At 42.7% G+C, this 13,558-nt stretch overlaps 1 protein-coding gene across 1 annotated transcript; it reads left to right on the top strand.

The window, feature by feature from the left end:
• The first annotated feature begins 212 nt into the window (after positions 1-212).
• LOC306715866 (uncharacterized protein) lies at positions 213-12,220 on the top strand. The gene is given in 19 exon segments (XM_079186344.1): positions 213-727; positions 1,854-2,062; positions 2,171-2,231; positions 2,338-2,433; positions 2,572-2,736; positions 2,829-2,954; positions 3,056-3,276; positions 3,371-3,429; positions 3,542-3,720; positions 6,766-6,843; positions 8,955-9,377; positions 10,238-10,446; positions 10,555-10,615; positions 10,713-10,808; positions 10,947-11,208; positions 11,211-11,338; positions 11,440-11,660; positions 11,755-11,813; positions 11,921-12,220. Coding segments are annotated over 19 exon segments (3,237 nt in total). The 5' UTR covers positions 213-319; the 3' UTR covers positions 12,097-12,220.
• Positions 12,221-13,558: the final 1,338 nt, after the last annotated feature.

Consider the following 13,558-nt stretch of genomic DNA (forward strand, 5'->3'; position numbering starts at 1 on the left):
TTTTTTACCTCTCGCTCTCTTCTCCTTTAGCCTGTCCAAGTGCAGGGTGTGACACGTCTTATCTTCTAACAATCCCTCCCTACCTGTTTTACAGGCCACTCCTGTCATTCTGTGCTATAGGCGTGTAGCCTGAGGTAGAAAGGGAGGCTGGACAGCAACATGAGAGTCCAGGTTGAAATGATCCTCCCCCTTTTTCCACACAGTCATAAAAGCCGACAGTGTCTACAGTCAGACACTCAGAGGGACTTGGCTCTCCTTTTGAAGACTGCTCCTCTTCTGTTTTTCTCTTCTCAGAGAGTTGACAACCACCGCAAACATAATGAAGAAGGCATACTCAGTCTCTGGCTATGGCAGCAGTACCAGGAGGTCCCTTGCACCAACTACCTACTCCGTACAAAGATCCAGCTATAGCAGTGGTGGTGGTGGTGGTGGAGCTAGAGCTGGTTCTTTGATGTCTTCAATGGGTGGTGGTGGTGGTTTTGGTGGCAGTGGTGGTTTTGGAAGCAGTGGTGGTGGTGGTTATGGTGGCGGTTATGGTGGTAGTTATGGCTTTTCTTCGGGCCAAGGAGGCGGCTGCATTCCTCCACCGATCACCGCTGTCCAAGTCAACCACAGCTTGCTGGCTCCAATGAACGTGGATATTGACCCATCCATCCAGGTTGTCCGCACCCAGGAGAAAGAGCAGATCAAGACCCTCAACAACCGCTTCGCCTCCTTCATCGACAAGGTTGGTTCCTGTGCCTTCTGTGTGACTTTCTTACGTACAATTTAGTGTAGGCCTCATTATCTTAGTGCTGACGTCCTGTATGCCCTCCCTGGGCTACACTTACTGCTAGCAGCTGTCAAAATGGAATTGTATTTTGTAGCACTGTTTAGTTAAAGACAATCTGCCCACTAGTTGCAAATCTGATAAAGCAAGACAGCTGGGAATATCATCTGTGTAATGTTGAATCTGTCACTGATTGTGACCCCACTGGCAACTCCATCTACAAAATCTACCTACGGTAACAGTTAGCCTGTAGCCCTTTTCTGAGCCAGTGGCAGCCTTTCTCCCCACTATCTAAACATGGGTGTGGATTATATTGCAGTGCCTTAACTGGGAGACTGGCAGAAAGAAATAGGGATCTATTTACGCTATGCCCACAGAGTCCAAAGTCTTTCCTTTGCACAGTGCACCTATCACCTGGTTGTTATCGGCAACAGGAATGCTTAGTGCACAACAGTAAATCATCATTTAATTGTCTTTTACGCAACGATCACACGACTGTGTTAATGGTTGTGTGCAAGCTATATAAGGACAGGTCCTTTATGAAGAGTCAGACTCTCTGAACGCTATAAGTTGGCACTCTGACAAAAACCTGCGTAACAAAACACTCATTCTACAACACTGCTCTGCTTTGTCTTCTTTATCTGCCACGCCTAGTTTTTTTCTTTTGGCAAGAGTGACTGTGCGGCCTCCATTGCCCAACAGAGCATAGATGAGTCATGGGCAAGGAAGAGTTACGATAGGTGAAACACACATAGGAAGCATCTTGATTGAACATACTATATATATTTAGTTTGAAGAAAGAAAGGTTTTCCCTTTTACACCTTTTAGTATTAAAATAGCTTGAACAAGCAAGCAAAGATATGCCATCATGAGTTACAGTTGTTGTGAAATGGGTGTGGCAATTTGGATATGTAGCTATCAACGGAGCCATGTAGATAAAGGTGAGACCACAATTGCACACCCTTTGTGGCCCAACTGCTCTGATCCTACACTTTAAAAAAAGAAATATCTATATAAAGCTCAAAAACAATTCATCATTTTGAAACAACATCTGACAATCTTCCTTGGTTTTGTGTCTCCACAGGTTCGTTTCCTGGAGCAGCAGAACAAGATGCTGGAGACCAAATGGAGCCTCCTGCAGGACCAGACCACCACCCGCTCCAACATCGATGGCATGTTCGAGGCTTACATTGCCAACCTGCGCAGACAGCTCGACGGGCTGGGCAATGAGAAGGTCAAGCTGGAGGGAGAGCTGAGGAACATGCAGGGCCTGGTTGAGGACTTCAAGAATAAGTGAGTGCTTGCATTACATGGTCACTAGTCATAATATATACCTTGATATAGTGATCAGATGTTCAGAAGGGAGCAGATGTACAAAAACGTTTGCTTTTGTCCGAACAGGTATGAAGATGAAATCAACAAACGTGCAGCTGCAGAGAATGAGTTTGTGCTCCTTAAGAAGGTGCGAAAACATCAAGATGGCCATGAAATACTTTTCTGTAATCCTGGGGTTTAAGAAAATCTGGCCAGCTGTTAAACTTCATGTTTCTGTATGATTTTCTTCCCAGGATGTTGATGGTGCCTACATGAACAAGGTGGAGCTGGAGGCCAAAGCTGATGCTCTTCAGGATGAGATCAACTTCCTCAGGGCCGTCTATGAGGCTGTATGTATCTATAATGTCTAATACTTCATGATTCTATAATCACCATTTCAGTTCAAGCTGATTATCATCCACTCCTCGTGTAAATCAGCTATAAAGGACAAAGAGTTAACTGATGTGCAACAACCATTGGTTCTGTAGGAGCTCCGTGAACTGCAGGGCCAGATCAAGGACACCTCCGTCGTCGTGGAAATGGACAACAGCCGTAACCTGGACATGGACTCTATTGTGGCTGAAGTGCGTGCTCAGTATGAAGACATTGCCAACCGCAGCAAGAATGAAGCAGAGACCTGGTACAAACAGAAGGTGTGTGAAGTGAAACATTTTGTTCTTTTAACACTTTCAACACTTCCAACTGTGTGGATCATGCTCTTGATGCAACTTATTTTTCATAATAGTATGAGGAGATGCAGAGCTCTGCTGGACAGTATGGTGACGACCTGCGCTCAACCAAGACTGAGATTTCTGAGCTGAACCGCATGATTTCCCGCCTTCAGAATGAAATTGAGTCTGTCAAGGGACAGGTACATTTTAAGACCTTCACATGAATGATGCCTTAATATTTATACACTTCATTATTTTAGTAGATTTGCAGTTATTAAACCATCAATATACTTTTCCACAGAGGGCCAACCTTGAGGCTCAGATCGCAGAGGCTGAGGAGCGTGGTGAGCTGGCAGTGAAGGATGCCAAGCTCCGCATCAGGGACCTGGAGGATGCTCTGCAGAGAGCCAAGCAGGACATGGCCCGCCAGGTACGCGAGTACCAGGAGCTGATGAACGTCAAGCTGGCCTTGGACATCGAAATTGCCACCTACAGGAAACTGCTGGAAGGAGAGGAGGACAGGTGGGATGAACTTGAATATTTAATGTATTTCAATGGCTGCAGCATTAGATTTAACTCTGAATTAAGCGCTAACTTGTCACTATTCCACCATTAGACTGAACAGCGGAGGTTCAACCGCCACCATCCATGTGCAGCAGACCTCTGGAGGTGGTGGTAAGTTTCAGATTTCGTACATCATCATAATCATAAGTGATACCTGAGTCAACAGACCTCACTGACAGATGGATGGTTGAATAATAACACTTGCATATTTTTTTTGCTTCAGGATTGTCCAGCTCCAACAGTGGATTCGGCTACAGCGGTGGCAGCGGCAACTACGGCGGTGGCAGCAGCAACTACGGCGGTGGCAGCAACTTCGGTGGAAGCAGCGGCTACGGTGGCGGTTATGGTAGTAATACTGTTACCAAGTCCTCAGTCTCATCAACCAGTTCCAGGAGAGCCTATTAAAAAGGAGAGCCATCCCTCTTCCCCCTCAGAAACCCTTGAGTTTGATTTAAATCTGTACAGGCTCATGGTGCTATGCAATACTGTTAAGCATGATCAACAGTACAGCTTAATAAATTGTGTTACACTGCTACAAGTTGTGTTTCAAAGATCCTTGGTGGCTTTCTTACTCTGTTCTGTTTAACATCATTCAACAAGAGTTTCTGAAGGTAAACATGGCCTTAGACAAACATGGGCCAGGTCAGTTCTTTCTTCACTGACATGTAACAAATAAGAAAAAAAACACAAAGGTTTTGATGAAGTGTTAAAACTAAGCAAGAGACATTTGAAAATATGTACTCAATCTCAGATGTTTTTATTACTGTAGTGCACTGATGAACTCCTCTGAAATAAAATCCTGTAGTGACATGTTCAGGATGACTAACCAAATTTCAGTTGAAGTCGTCATTCCTACATTTGAGTGCTGATATAGGTAAGGGGAGCAAGTCACTGACCAGATCCGATCACCAGAGAAATATAAAAAATAATAATGGTGTGACTTTATATGTTAACAGTTTCACTTTGAACTGATTGGCTACTGGCTTGTTCCTCTTACTGTTTTGTCAAATGCTTCCATGTTGAGTTTTGCATTTCCCTTCCTTCAAGATAAAACTATGTAGAAACCAGATTTATTTTGTTTCAGCCTTCCTACCAACATGACTGATGAATGTTGCAGCAAATTACATCAAATGAATGAAAATAAAATAAATCTGACAATTTAAATGATTGCGTCTAAGTCTCAATATTGTTGTGATAAATGAAAGAGAAAGCATAGGATTTTTTTACTTACAATAAAAAGTTTTTATGTAATTTTCATTCTGAGATTTCACGTGAGGGCGGTCCCAGTTTTCTACTACTCAACTGTTTTCCACCTGATATGCATGTACAGCATGACAACTCTCCAGTTAACATGATAAAGGTCTTGTATCCACAACACCTTACTCACTACTAGATTACTCAGAGATCACACAAAAAATGGAAAAATAAACTTTGACAGTATATTCATTGTTGTTCTTAAGAGCTTTTGCAGTTCAAACAGCAAATGTTGACAGCTCTTTAAACTCTCAGAACAGCCATTGAGAGATGTCATTCTCTATCCTAAATGTACTGTATGCAAAACAGCTGATGAGCACAGGACACTTATAGAAGAGGAGCACAAGAGAAGTAAGTATGATAGCAGGGAAATGCTGAATGAGGCTTTTGCCACACAACAACCGCTTTCTCAGTTGGCTGAAAATGTGTACCATATGGTGATATAAAATAGTAAAAAATTGTTGTGGAAATCTTTCACACCCTGTTGGGCAGGTGAGTTTTGACTGGATCTCTAATCACATGGCTGACATGCAAAGTGACTGGGAAGAGGGAGGGACATGGGCTGAGGACGTACAATCTTCATCATGACTACAACAAACTGAGAGCAACTTCCTGAGTCAGTCAGAAACTCATTTGACTGTCAAACAGATATCAACGTGGTTAAGCTTAAAGATAATTCGTAGCCCTACCTGCTTCACATTCAGAGACAAGCCAAGTGCGTACTGTTGCTGCAAGCAGACAGGATACTGCCCATGCACAGGTGGACAAACACAGCCAGGAGGACACACAGAGTAAGCACTAGTCCACACTGCTCCGCTCACAATATAGAGAAAGAAACCCAATTAACAATGACGCTTATTCTTTCAAACTAAAAGCCCCCTAATATGCTTAATAAGATCAGAGATAGTGTTTATAAAAAGCATAATGTATGCTTTTGTGCTTAGACCTGTATCACGTCTACGGTAAAAAAAAATTGACTTTGTTTATAGAACTTCATCATTTTCTGCTCACTCAATGGTGTATTTAAAAATTTGCCCTGGGCACTCAAAGTTTGTATTGGCAGTCTACCAAACACAATCCTTTCTTCATCTTCGCCTAAGGCTACGAGTGCTGGCAGTGATCGTTTATTTAATTGTTGAACTTGGTCCCAAAGTTGAGTCATGATATTATTACAAGACACATACCACATTCTGAAGTTGTAACCATTCATGTTTCCACAATACCAGTTACATCACCATTAGAGCAATTATGGGTAGTGCATCTTTTCTCCCGGAGAGAGATTAATGAAGTTATAGCATAAATTCAGTTTCGGAAAACTATACTTTTGCATGCTTAGGCTTGTAGTTTATTTCTCATACATCTGCCAATCACTCCTCATGCATGCTCAGTCATAATTTCCTTGCTGTCATTGCTCAGGGCTGTCAATCATGATACCAGCTGTTCTGATCAGCTGGTCTCCTCTATCCAATAGCATAACGAAACAATTAAATCATTAGCCTATCATCCTGCTGCTGTCTCTTTTAAATATGATTGTCTACCTTCAGTACGTTCAAGCTGGCTGCTGTTACGCGCCCCTCCCCACCTCTCCATCGCCGCCCAGTCTTTGCAGATTCATCAGCATCATCTGCTTCATCAACTCATCATTCTATCAGCCTCATCACCCACCACCACCAGTGTCTGGACTCCACAGGGGGATTTATCTTGGTGCTGCTCAGGGCAAATCTCCCTGTTGAGTCCAAGCACCAAAGACTCTGTCAAGACTTTATCATCACTTATGTTAATAATAACCAATTATCTTTTCTTTATCTGACTTGTCTCTCCTGATTGAACTCCTGTTGTTACAAATCCAGCATCAATCCTCGCTGACAAACCAGCAGTTTCAAACTCCAACCTATAATCACGATCTACAAGGCATGTCGACCTGTTGTCCTGGGTTTTGCACCAGCATTACTGTCAGTACTGACGCTTGTACCGATCTGGTCAACAAAGATGCCCATGTTACAGAATAAGAGGCAGTAATCAATATTTATCTGTAACTGAGCACAGTGACATCTGTAACTTTGTGCTTTGCAGCACAACTGGAGGAGCAGAAGAAGGGGATACATGACAAGCTGTAGATTGATGCTGTGGTGGCCCTTTCTATTCACATTTTCTCTCATTCTCTTGCATCAGGTGCCTGTATGTGTTCAATAGATGGTGCCAATGGTGTTGGACATCCTGCCCAATGAGAACAAATTCCTCTTCCTCAGTCGTAAACTCACCCGCTATCACGTTAAGTCTGTGTTATTTATGCAATACACAGCCCAATGTGGATTTAATCATTGACAGTCTATCCACAATCACTTCATAAAACGATCCACAAAGCAATGCAATCAGCACCTACTCCTCCACAGTCTTGACATTGATCCTGAAAGTGGCACATTCCAAATGTTGAAAAATAATATTGCAGATGACAGCGATGCCCTCTTGCCCAAATTTTGATTGTGCATAAATACTATCGGAGTAATGCTCAAGTAGGCATTCAGCATGCTGTTTTGTCTTGTTTCTTCTCCTTCGGTGTAACATACGGTGTACCAAGGCCTTTTTAAAAAACAATTCCTGCTTAGAGAACCCAATTTAAGGTACTCACAATCAGTCTTGGCTACTGTCACACCTGAATTCAACTGTGATGGCAGGGTAAACTGTTCACCAACCTGCAAAAAACAAGGAGGCCCAAAATAGAAAGGTTATGGACTTCAGCAGTGCTGAGACGTGTACACAACTGGGAGGTGTGCGTCTTAATTATCAGCAATTGCTTGAAACTTTTAGTGGCCCTGGCTGGGGCAACCTGTCAGCCAACGTCAATAATAACATTTGAGCTGACATAACAGAGAAAGTGAAGCAACTGGCAGTGGCCAATTAAGAATGAACAAATAAATCGACTTTGGTGCAAGAACTTGAAGGATACAAGGGAGCATGGGGAAACGAGGAACCTCAAAAATGAGAACAAACCCTTCAAGATGGGTGAGTTCTCAAAGGAAGTCCTCAATTTTGTTGGACAAGAGAGTTCCCAGGCACTCCATGGGATTTGGCCTGTCTTGGGGAACAGATCAATGAGGCAAACAATCAGACGTCCCAGCCTCTTGACCTCTCCTTAAGTGGCACATTTGTGCTCCTCACAACTGTGGAGGTTGATCATAGGGAGGCTGAGCCATGTGCAAGCATCGGTACGACTACAACATTGGAAGAAGTGCTTGGGTCAAAGCAACAGCGCCAGAAGCGGCATGCAGACAATGACGACTCCTTCGAAAACCTGCTGAACATGGAGACTGAGAGGGCGGCGAAACAAATCCTTGCTGAGGAGCAGCTGAAAACTGACAGGACTGAGAATACAGCTGTCAGAAAAGAAGCTTGCTTCAGAATAAACCCAGGATAGTTTATTTCTGTTGAATGTGTTAGTTTTGTTATGGCCAAATTGTTTAAATAGTTTTGTCATTGGTCAAGTATGTACTTCTTTGTTGCTGTTGCTGCCAGAAAACTTGTATGGACTCCGCATTCCTGTTGTCTCTGCTAGCTTATTGTGTGACCACAAACAAAACTATATGTTGGATGTTTAGGAACAAACAATGTAGTGAAAATGTTTAAGCAAAACTTTAGACGTACAGCTTCAGCTTGAACAGTCAGGTAAGTTGATAAACTGGTTTATTCTGTTTTGTCTTTGGTGACTACCTGTTTCCTAATGATAAAGAATGTTGAGATTCCTCTCAAACAAAGACTCAAAAAAGGGGTTAACCAATTGTGAGTTGTATTTATTTAATCACAAAATTCAGCAGTACTGATTGCAGAAACTTGGAGGAGATCGGCACTCTATTGAGTGCACCTTTCTAGTTTTGTTTTTGAAAGTTGTTAATGTTGTCTTATGTTGTAATATGTTCTTTTTTTTAATACATTTTTACCTTTTTGTCCTTTACTCATCCAACCCCTCCCTACTAGCCTCCAATATTAATTTCACTGCACTGTGACCAGTAAGCAGGCTATGGGGTTACATTCTTGAAAAGGCGTTATTTTCCTTACATACTCACACTTTCACTCAACTTCTTTATCTCTCGCTCTCTTCCCCTTTAGCCTGTCCAACTGCAGGGTGTGACACGTCTTATCTTCTGACAATCCCTCCCTACCTGTTTTACAGGCCACTCCTGTCATTCAGCTCTAGAGGCATGCAGCCTGAGGTAGAAAGGGAGGCTGGACAGCAACATGAGAGTCCAGTTTGAAATGACTGAAGAGGATCCTCCCCCTTGCTCCACACAGTCATAAAAGCCGACAGTGTCTACAGTCAGACACTCAGAGGGACTTCGCTTTCCTTTTGAAGACTGCTCCTCTTCTGTTTTTCTCTTCTCAGTTAGTTGACAACCACCGCAAACATAATGAAGAAGGCATACTCAGTCTCTGGCTATGGCAGCAGCACCAGGAGGTCCCTTGCACCAACTAGCAGCTACTCCGTACAAAGATCCAGTTATGGTGTTGGTGGTGGAGCTGGGGCTGGTGGTCTTAGTTTTGGTATGTCTTCAATGGGTGGTGGTGGTGGTTTTGGTGGCGGTGGTGGTGGTGGTGGTGGTGGTTATGGTGGAGGTTATGGTGGTAGTTATGGCTTTTCTTCGAGCCAAGCAGGCGGCTGCATTCCTCCACTGATCACCGCTGTCCAGGTCAACCAGAGCTTGCTGGCTCCAATGAATGTGGATATTGACCCATCCATCCAGGTTGTCCGCACCCAGGAGAAAGAGCAGATCAAGACCCTCAACAACCGCTTCGCCTCTTTCATCGACAAGGTTGGTTCCTGTGCCTTCTGTGTGACTTTCTTATGTACAATTTACTCTAGGCCTCCTTATTTTTGTGCTGACGACCCGTATACCCTCCCTGGGCTCCACTTACTTCTAGTAGCTTTCAAAACTTTAGTAGATAGTACTGTTGAGTTAAAGACAATCTGCCCACTAGATGCAAAGCTGATGAAGCAAGAAAGCTGTGAATCTTATCTGTGTAATGTTGAATCACTCAATGAGTTACAGCCTCTGAGATTAGAAAGCTTACAAAGATATCAAAGTCTGTCAAAGGATTGTGACCCCACTGGCAACTCCATCCTAATTCTACTTTTAATCAGTTAGCCTCAAGTCCTTTTCTGAGCCAGTGGCAGCCTTTCTGCCCTCTATCTAAACATGGGTGAGGTTTATTATGCAGTAACCAAAGCGGGAGAAACAATAGGGATCTATCTACACTATGCCCCCAGAGTCCAAAGTCTTTCCTTTGCATATTACACCTTTCACCTGGTTGTTATGGGCAACAAGAATGCTTAGTGCACAACAGTAAATCCACTTTCATTTGTCTTTTATGCAACGAAGATACAACTGTGTTCATGTTTGTGTGCAATCCAAAAAGGGGGAGGTCCTTTATGAAGACTGAGACTCTCTGAACACTATTAGTTGAAACTCATGAAACAAAGCACTCAGGCCTGTTAAAGTCTAATACCATAATGACGCAACCTTTTTGCACTGATTACTATTTAAATCAGTACTGAGCCCAGAAACGTCAGAGAGAATCAATCAATTCAAGCAGCAGTCAAATCAAATTAATACATGATAAATGCTTTGTGAAACAACATCTGACAATCTTCCTTGGTTTTGTGTCTCCACAGGTTCGTTTCCTGGAGCAGCAGAACAAGATGCTGGAGACCAAATGGAGCCTCCTACAGGACCAGACCACCACCCGCTCCAACATCGATGGCATGTTCGAGGCTTACATTGCCAACCTGCGCAGACAGCTCGACGGGCTGGGCAACGAGAAGGTCAAGCTGGAGGGAGAGATGAGGAACATGCAGGGCCTGGTTGAGGACTTCAAGAATAAGTGAGTGCTTGCATTACATGGTCACTAGTTATAATATATACCTTGATATAGTGAGCAGATGTTCAGAAGGAAGCAGGTGTTCTAACACTTTGGCTTTTGTCCGAACAGGTATGAAGATGAAATCAACAAACGTGCAGCTGCAGAGAATGAGTTTGTGCTCCTTAAGAAGGTGTGAAAACATTAAGAAGTGCTTCTCTTTTATCCTGGCATCTAAGACAATCTGGCCAGCTGTTAAACTTCATGTTTCTATTTGATTTTCTTCCCAGGATGTTGATGGTGCCTACATGAACAAGGTGGAGCTGGAGGCCAAAGCTGATGCTCTTCAGGATGAGATCAACTTCCTCAGGGCCGTCTATGAGGCTGTATGTATCTATAATGTCTAATACTTCATGATTCTATAATCACCATTTCAGTTCAAGCTGATTATCATCCACTCCTCGTGTAAATTAGCTATAAAGGACAAAGAGTTAACTGATGTGCAACAACCATTGGTTCTGTAGGAGCTCCGTGAACTGCAGGGCCAGATCAAGGACACCTCCGTCGTCGTGGAAATGGACAACAGCCGTCACCTGGACATGGACTCTATTGTGGCTGAAGTGCGTGCTCAGTATGAAGACATTGCCAACCGCAGCAAGACTGAAGCAGAGACCTGGTACAAACAGAAGGTGTGTGAAGTGAAACATTTCGGTTTTTTAACACTTTCAACACTTCTTCCAACTGTGTGGATCATGCTCTTGATTTCTTATTATCTTATTTTTCATAATAGTATGAGGAGATGCAGAGCTCTGCTGGACAGTATGGTGACGACCTGCGCTCAACCAAGACTGAGATTTCTGAGCTGAACCGCATGATTTCCCGCCTTCAGAATGAAATTGAGTCTGTCAAGGGACAGGTACATTTCAAGACCTTCACATGAATGATGCCCTAATATTTATACTCTTCATTATTTCAGTGGATTTGCAGTCATTAATCCATCAACATACCTTTCCACAGAGGGCTAATCTTGAGGCTCAGATCGCAGAGGCTGAGGAGCGTGGTGAGCTGGCAGTGAAGGATGCCAAGCTCCGCATCAGGGACCTGGAGGATGCTCTGCAGAGAGCCAAGCAGGACATGGCCCGCCAGGTACGCGAGTACCAGGAGCTGATGAACGTCAAGCTGGCCCTGGACATCGAAATTGCCACCTACAGGAAACTGCTGGAAGGAGAGGAGAGCAGGTGGGATGAACTTGAATATTTAATGTATTTCAATGGCTGCAGCATTAGATTTAACTCTGAATTAAGCACTAACTTGTCACTATTCCACCATTAGACTGAACAGCGGAGGTTCAACCGCCACCATCCATGTGCAGCAGACCTCTGGAGGTGGTGGTAAGTTTCAGATTTCATACATCATCATCATAAGTGATACCTGAGTCAACAGACCTCACTGACAGATGGATTGATTAAATAACACTTACATATTTGTTTTGCTTCAGGATTCTCCAGCTCCAGCTCCGGCGGTGGATTCGGCTACGGTGGCAGCAACAGCTACGGTGGCAGCAACAGCTTCAGTAGCGGCAGCAGCTACGGTGGCAGCGGCTTGTCTGGCGGTTATGGTGGTACTGTTACCAAGTCCACAGTCTCATCAACCAGTTCCAGGAGAGCCTATTAAAAAGGAGAGCCATCTCCTTCAGAAAACCCTTGAGTTTCATCTAAATCTTTACCCGCTCGTGGTGCTATGCAATACTGTTCAGCATGACCAATGATACAACTTAATAAATTGTGTTACACTGCTACCAGTTGTGTTTCAAAGATCCTACTCCTTCCTGACATCATTCAACAAGAGTTTCTGAAGGTAAACATGGCCTTAGACAAGCATGGGCCAGGTCAGCTCTTTCTGCTCTGACATGTAACAAATAAGAAAAATATGTAGTAGCGAATCTCGTGAATCTTGTCTACTTCGATGTTTTTTTACTGTAGGTTTTACTGAAATAAAATCCTGTTTTGACATGTTCAGGATGACTAATGCTAATGACTTCGGTTGAAGTCGTCATTCCTACATGTAAGTGTTGATATAGGTAAGGGGAGCAAGTCACTGACAAGATCTGATCACCAGAGAAATATTTAAAAAAAATGGTTTGACTTTATATGATAACAGTTTCACTTTGAATTGATTGGCTACTGGTTTTTTCTTCTTACCATTCTGTCAAATGCTTCCATGTTTAGTTTTGCATTTCCCTTCCTTCAAGATAAAATCATGTTGAAACCAGATATATTTTGTAAAAGCCTTCCTACCAACATGACTGATGAATGTTGCAGCAAATTTGAGAACTAAAAGGATCACTCTCAATATTGTTGTGGTTAAAAAAAGAAAAAGCTCAGGAGGTTTTCACTTACAATAAACATGTCTATTGTAATTTCCACTTTGAGATTTCACATGAGGGCAGTGCTGTGCCACTTTTCTACTCCTCACTTCCTGTTTGGAATAGCTGTCCAACAGATATGCATGTGCAGATCTCTTAAAGACCCACGGTCATTACAATTATATTTTAAGTGCCTAAGTAAGTTTAAATCTTACATTTTGCATCAAACTATTTGCTACTTGTCCCTCTCTCTCTCTCTTTCTCTTTCTCTTTCTACGTCTCTCTCTATACATATCTCTCTTGAAGATACATTTTTACAGCTGCTTTTCTTATATTTATTCATGAAGGTTTCATCATATCTTTCCCCAAGGAGTCTCATTTGATCACATTCAAACTTTACCACTGAGTTACTTACAGGTATTCATTTTTGTGTAACATTTTGAAAACATGGAATTTATAAATCACTGATTCAGTCAGTATTAATGTCATATGTTGATGCAATTTCAAACTTGGTTCTAATATAATTGAATGCACAAACGTGTAGAGCGTAGAATGAAATGGTTACTCAATCCATAGTTTATTTAATGTTGAAAAGTACGATGTTGCAATTTCAATGTTGATTCGGTTTCAGAATCAGTAAACATGAATTCAACATGTTAATACACTCATAAAAAGTAAGACAGTAATTCAACCTTGATCCACGATGTTGATTGACCCGTGAATCAACTTTGACCTGCTGGGTGAGAGCTCTATACTGTCATTTCTAGTGTG

This window comes from Pholis gunnellus, assembly GCF_910591455.1.
Source record: "Pholis gunnellus genome assembly, chromosome: 3".
NCBI classification, from domain to species: Eukaryota; Metazoa; Chordata; class Actinopteri; order Perciformes; family Pholidae; genus Pholis; species Pholis gunnellus.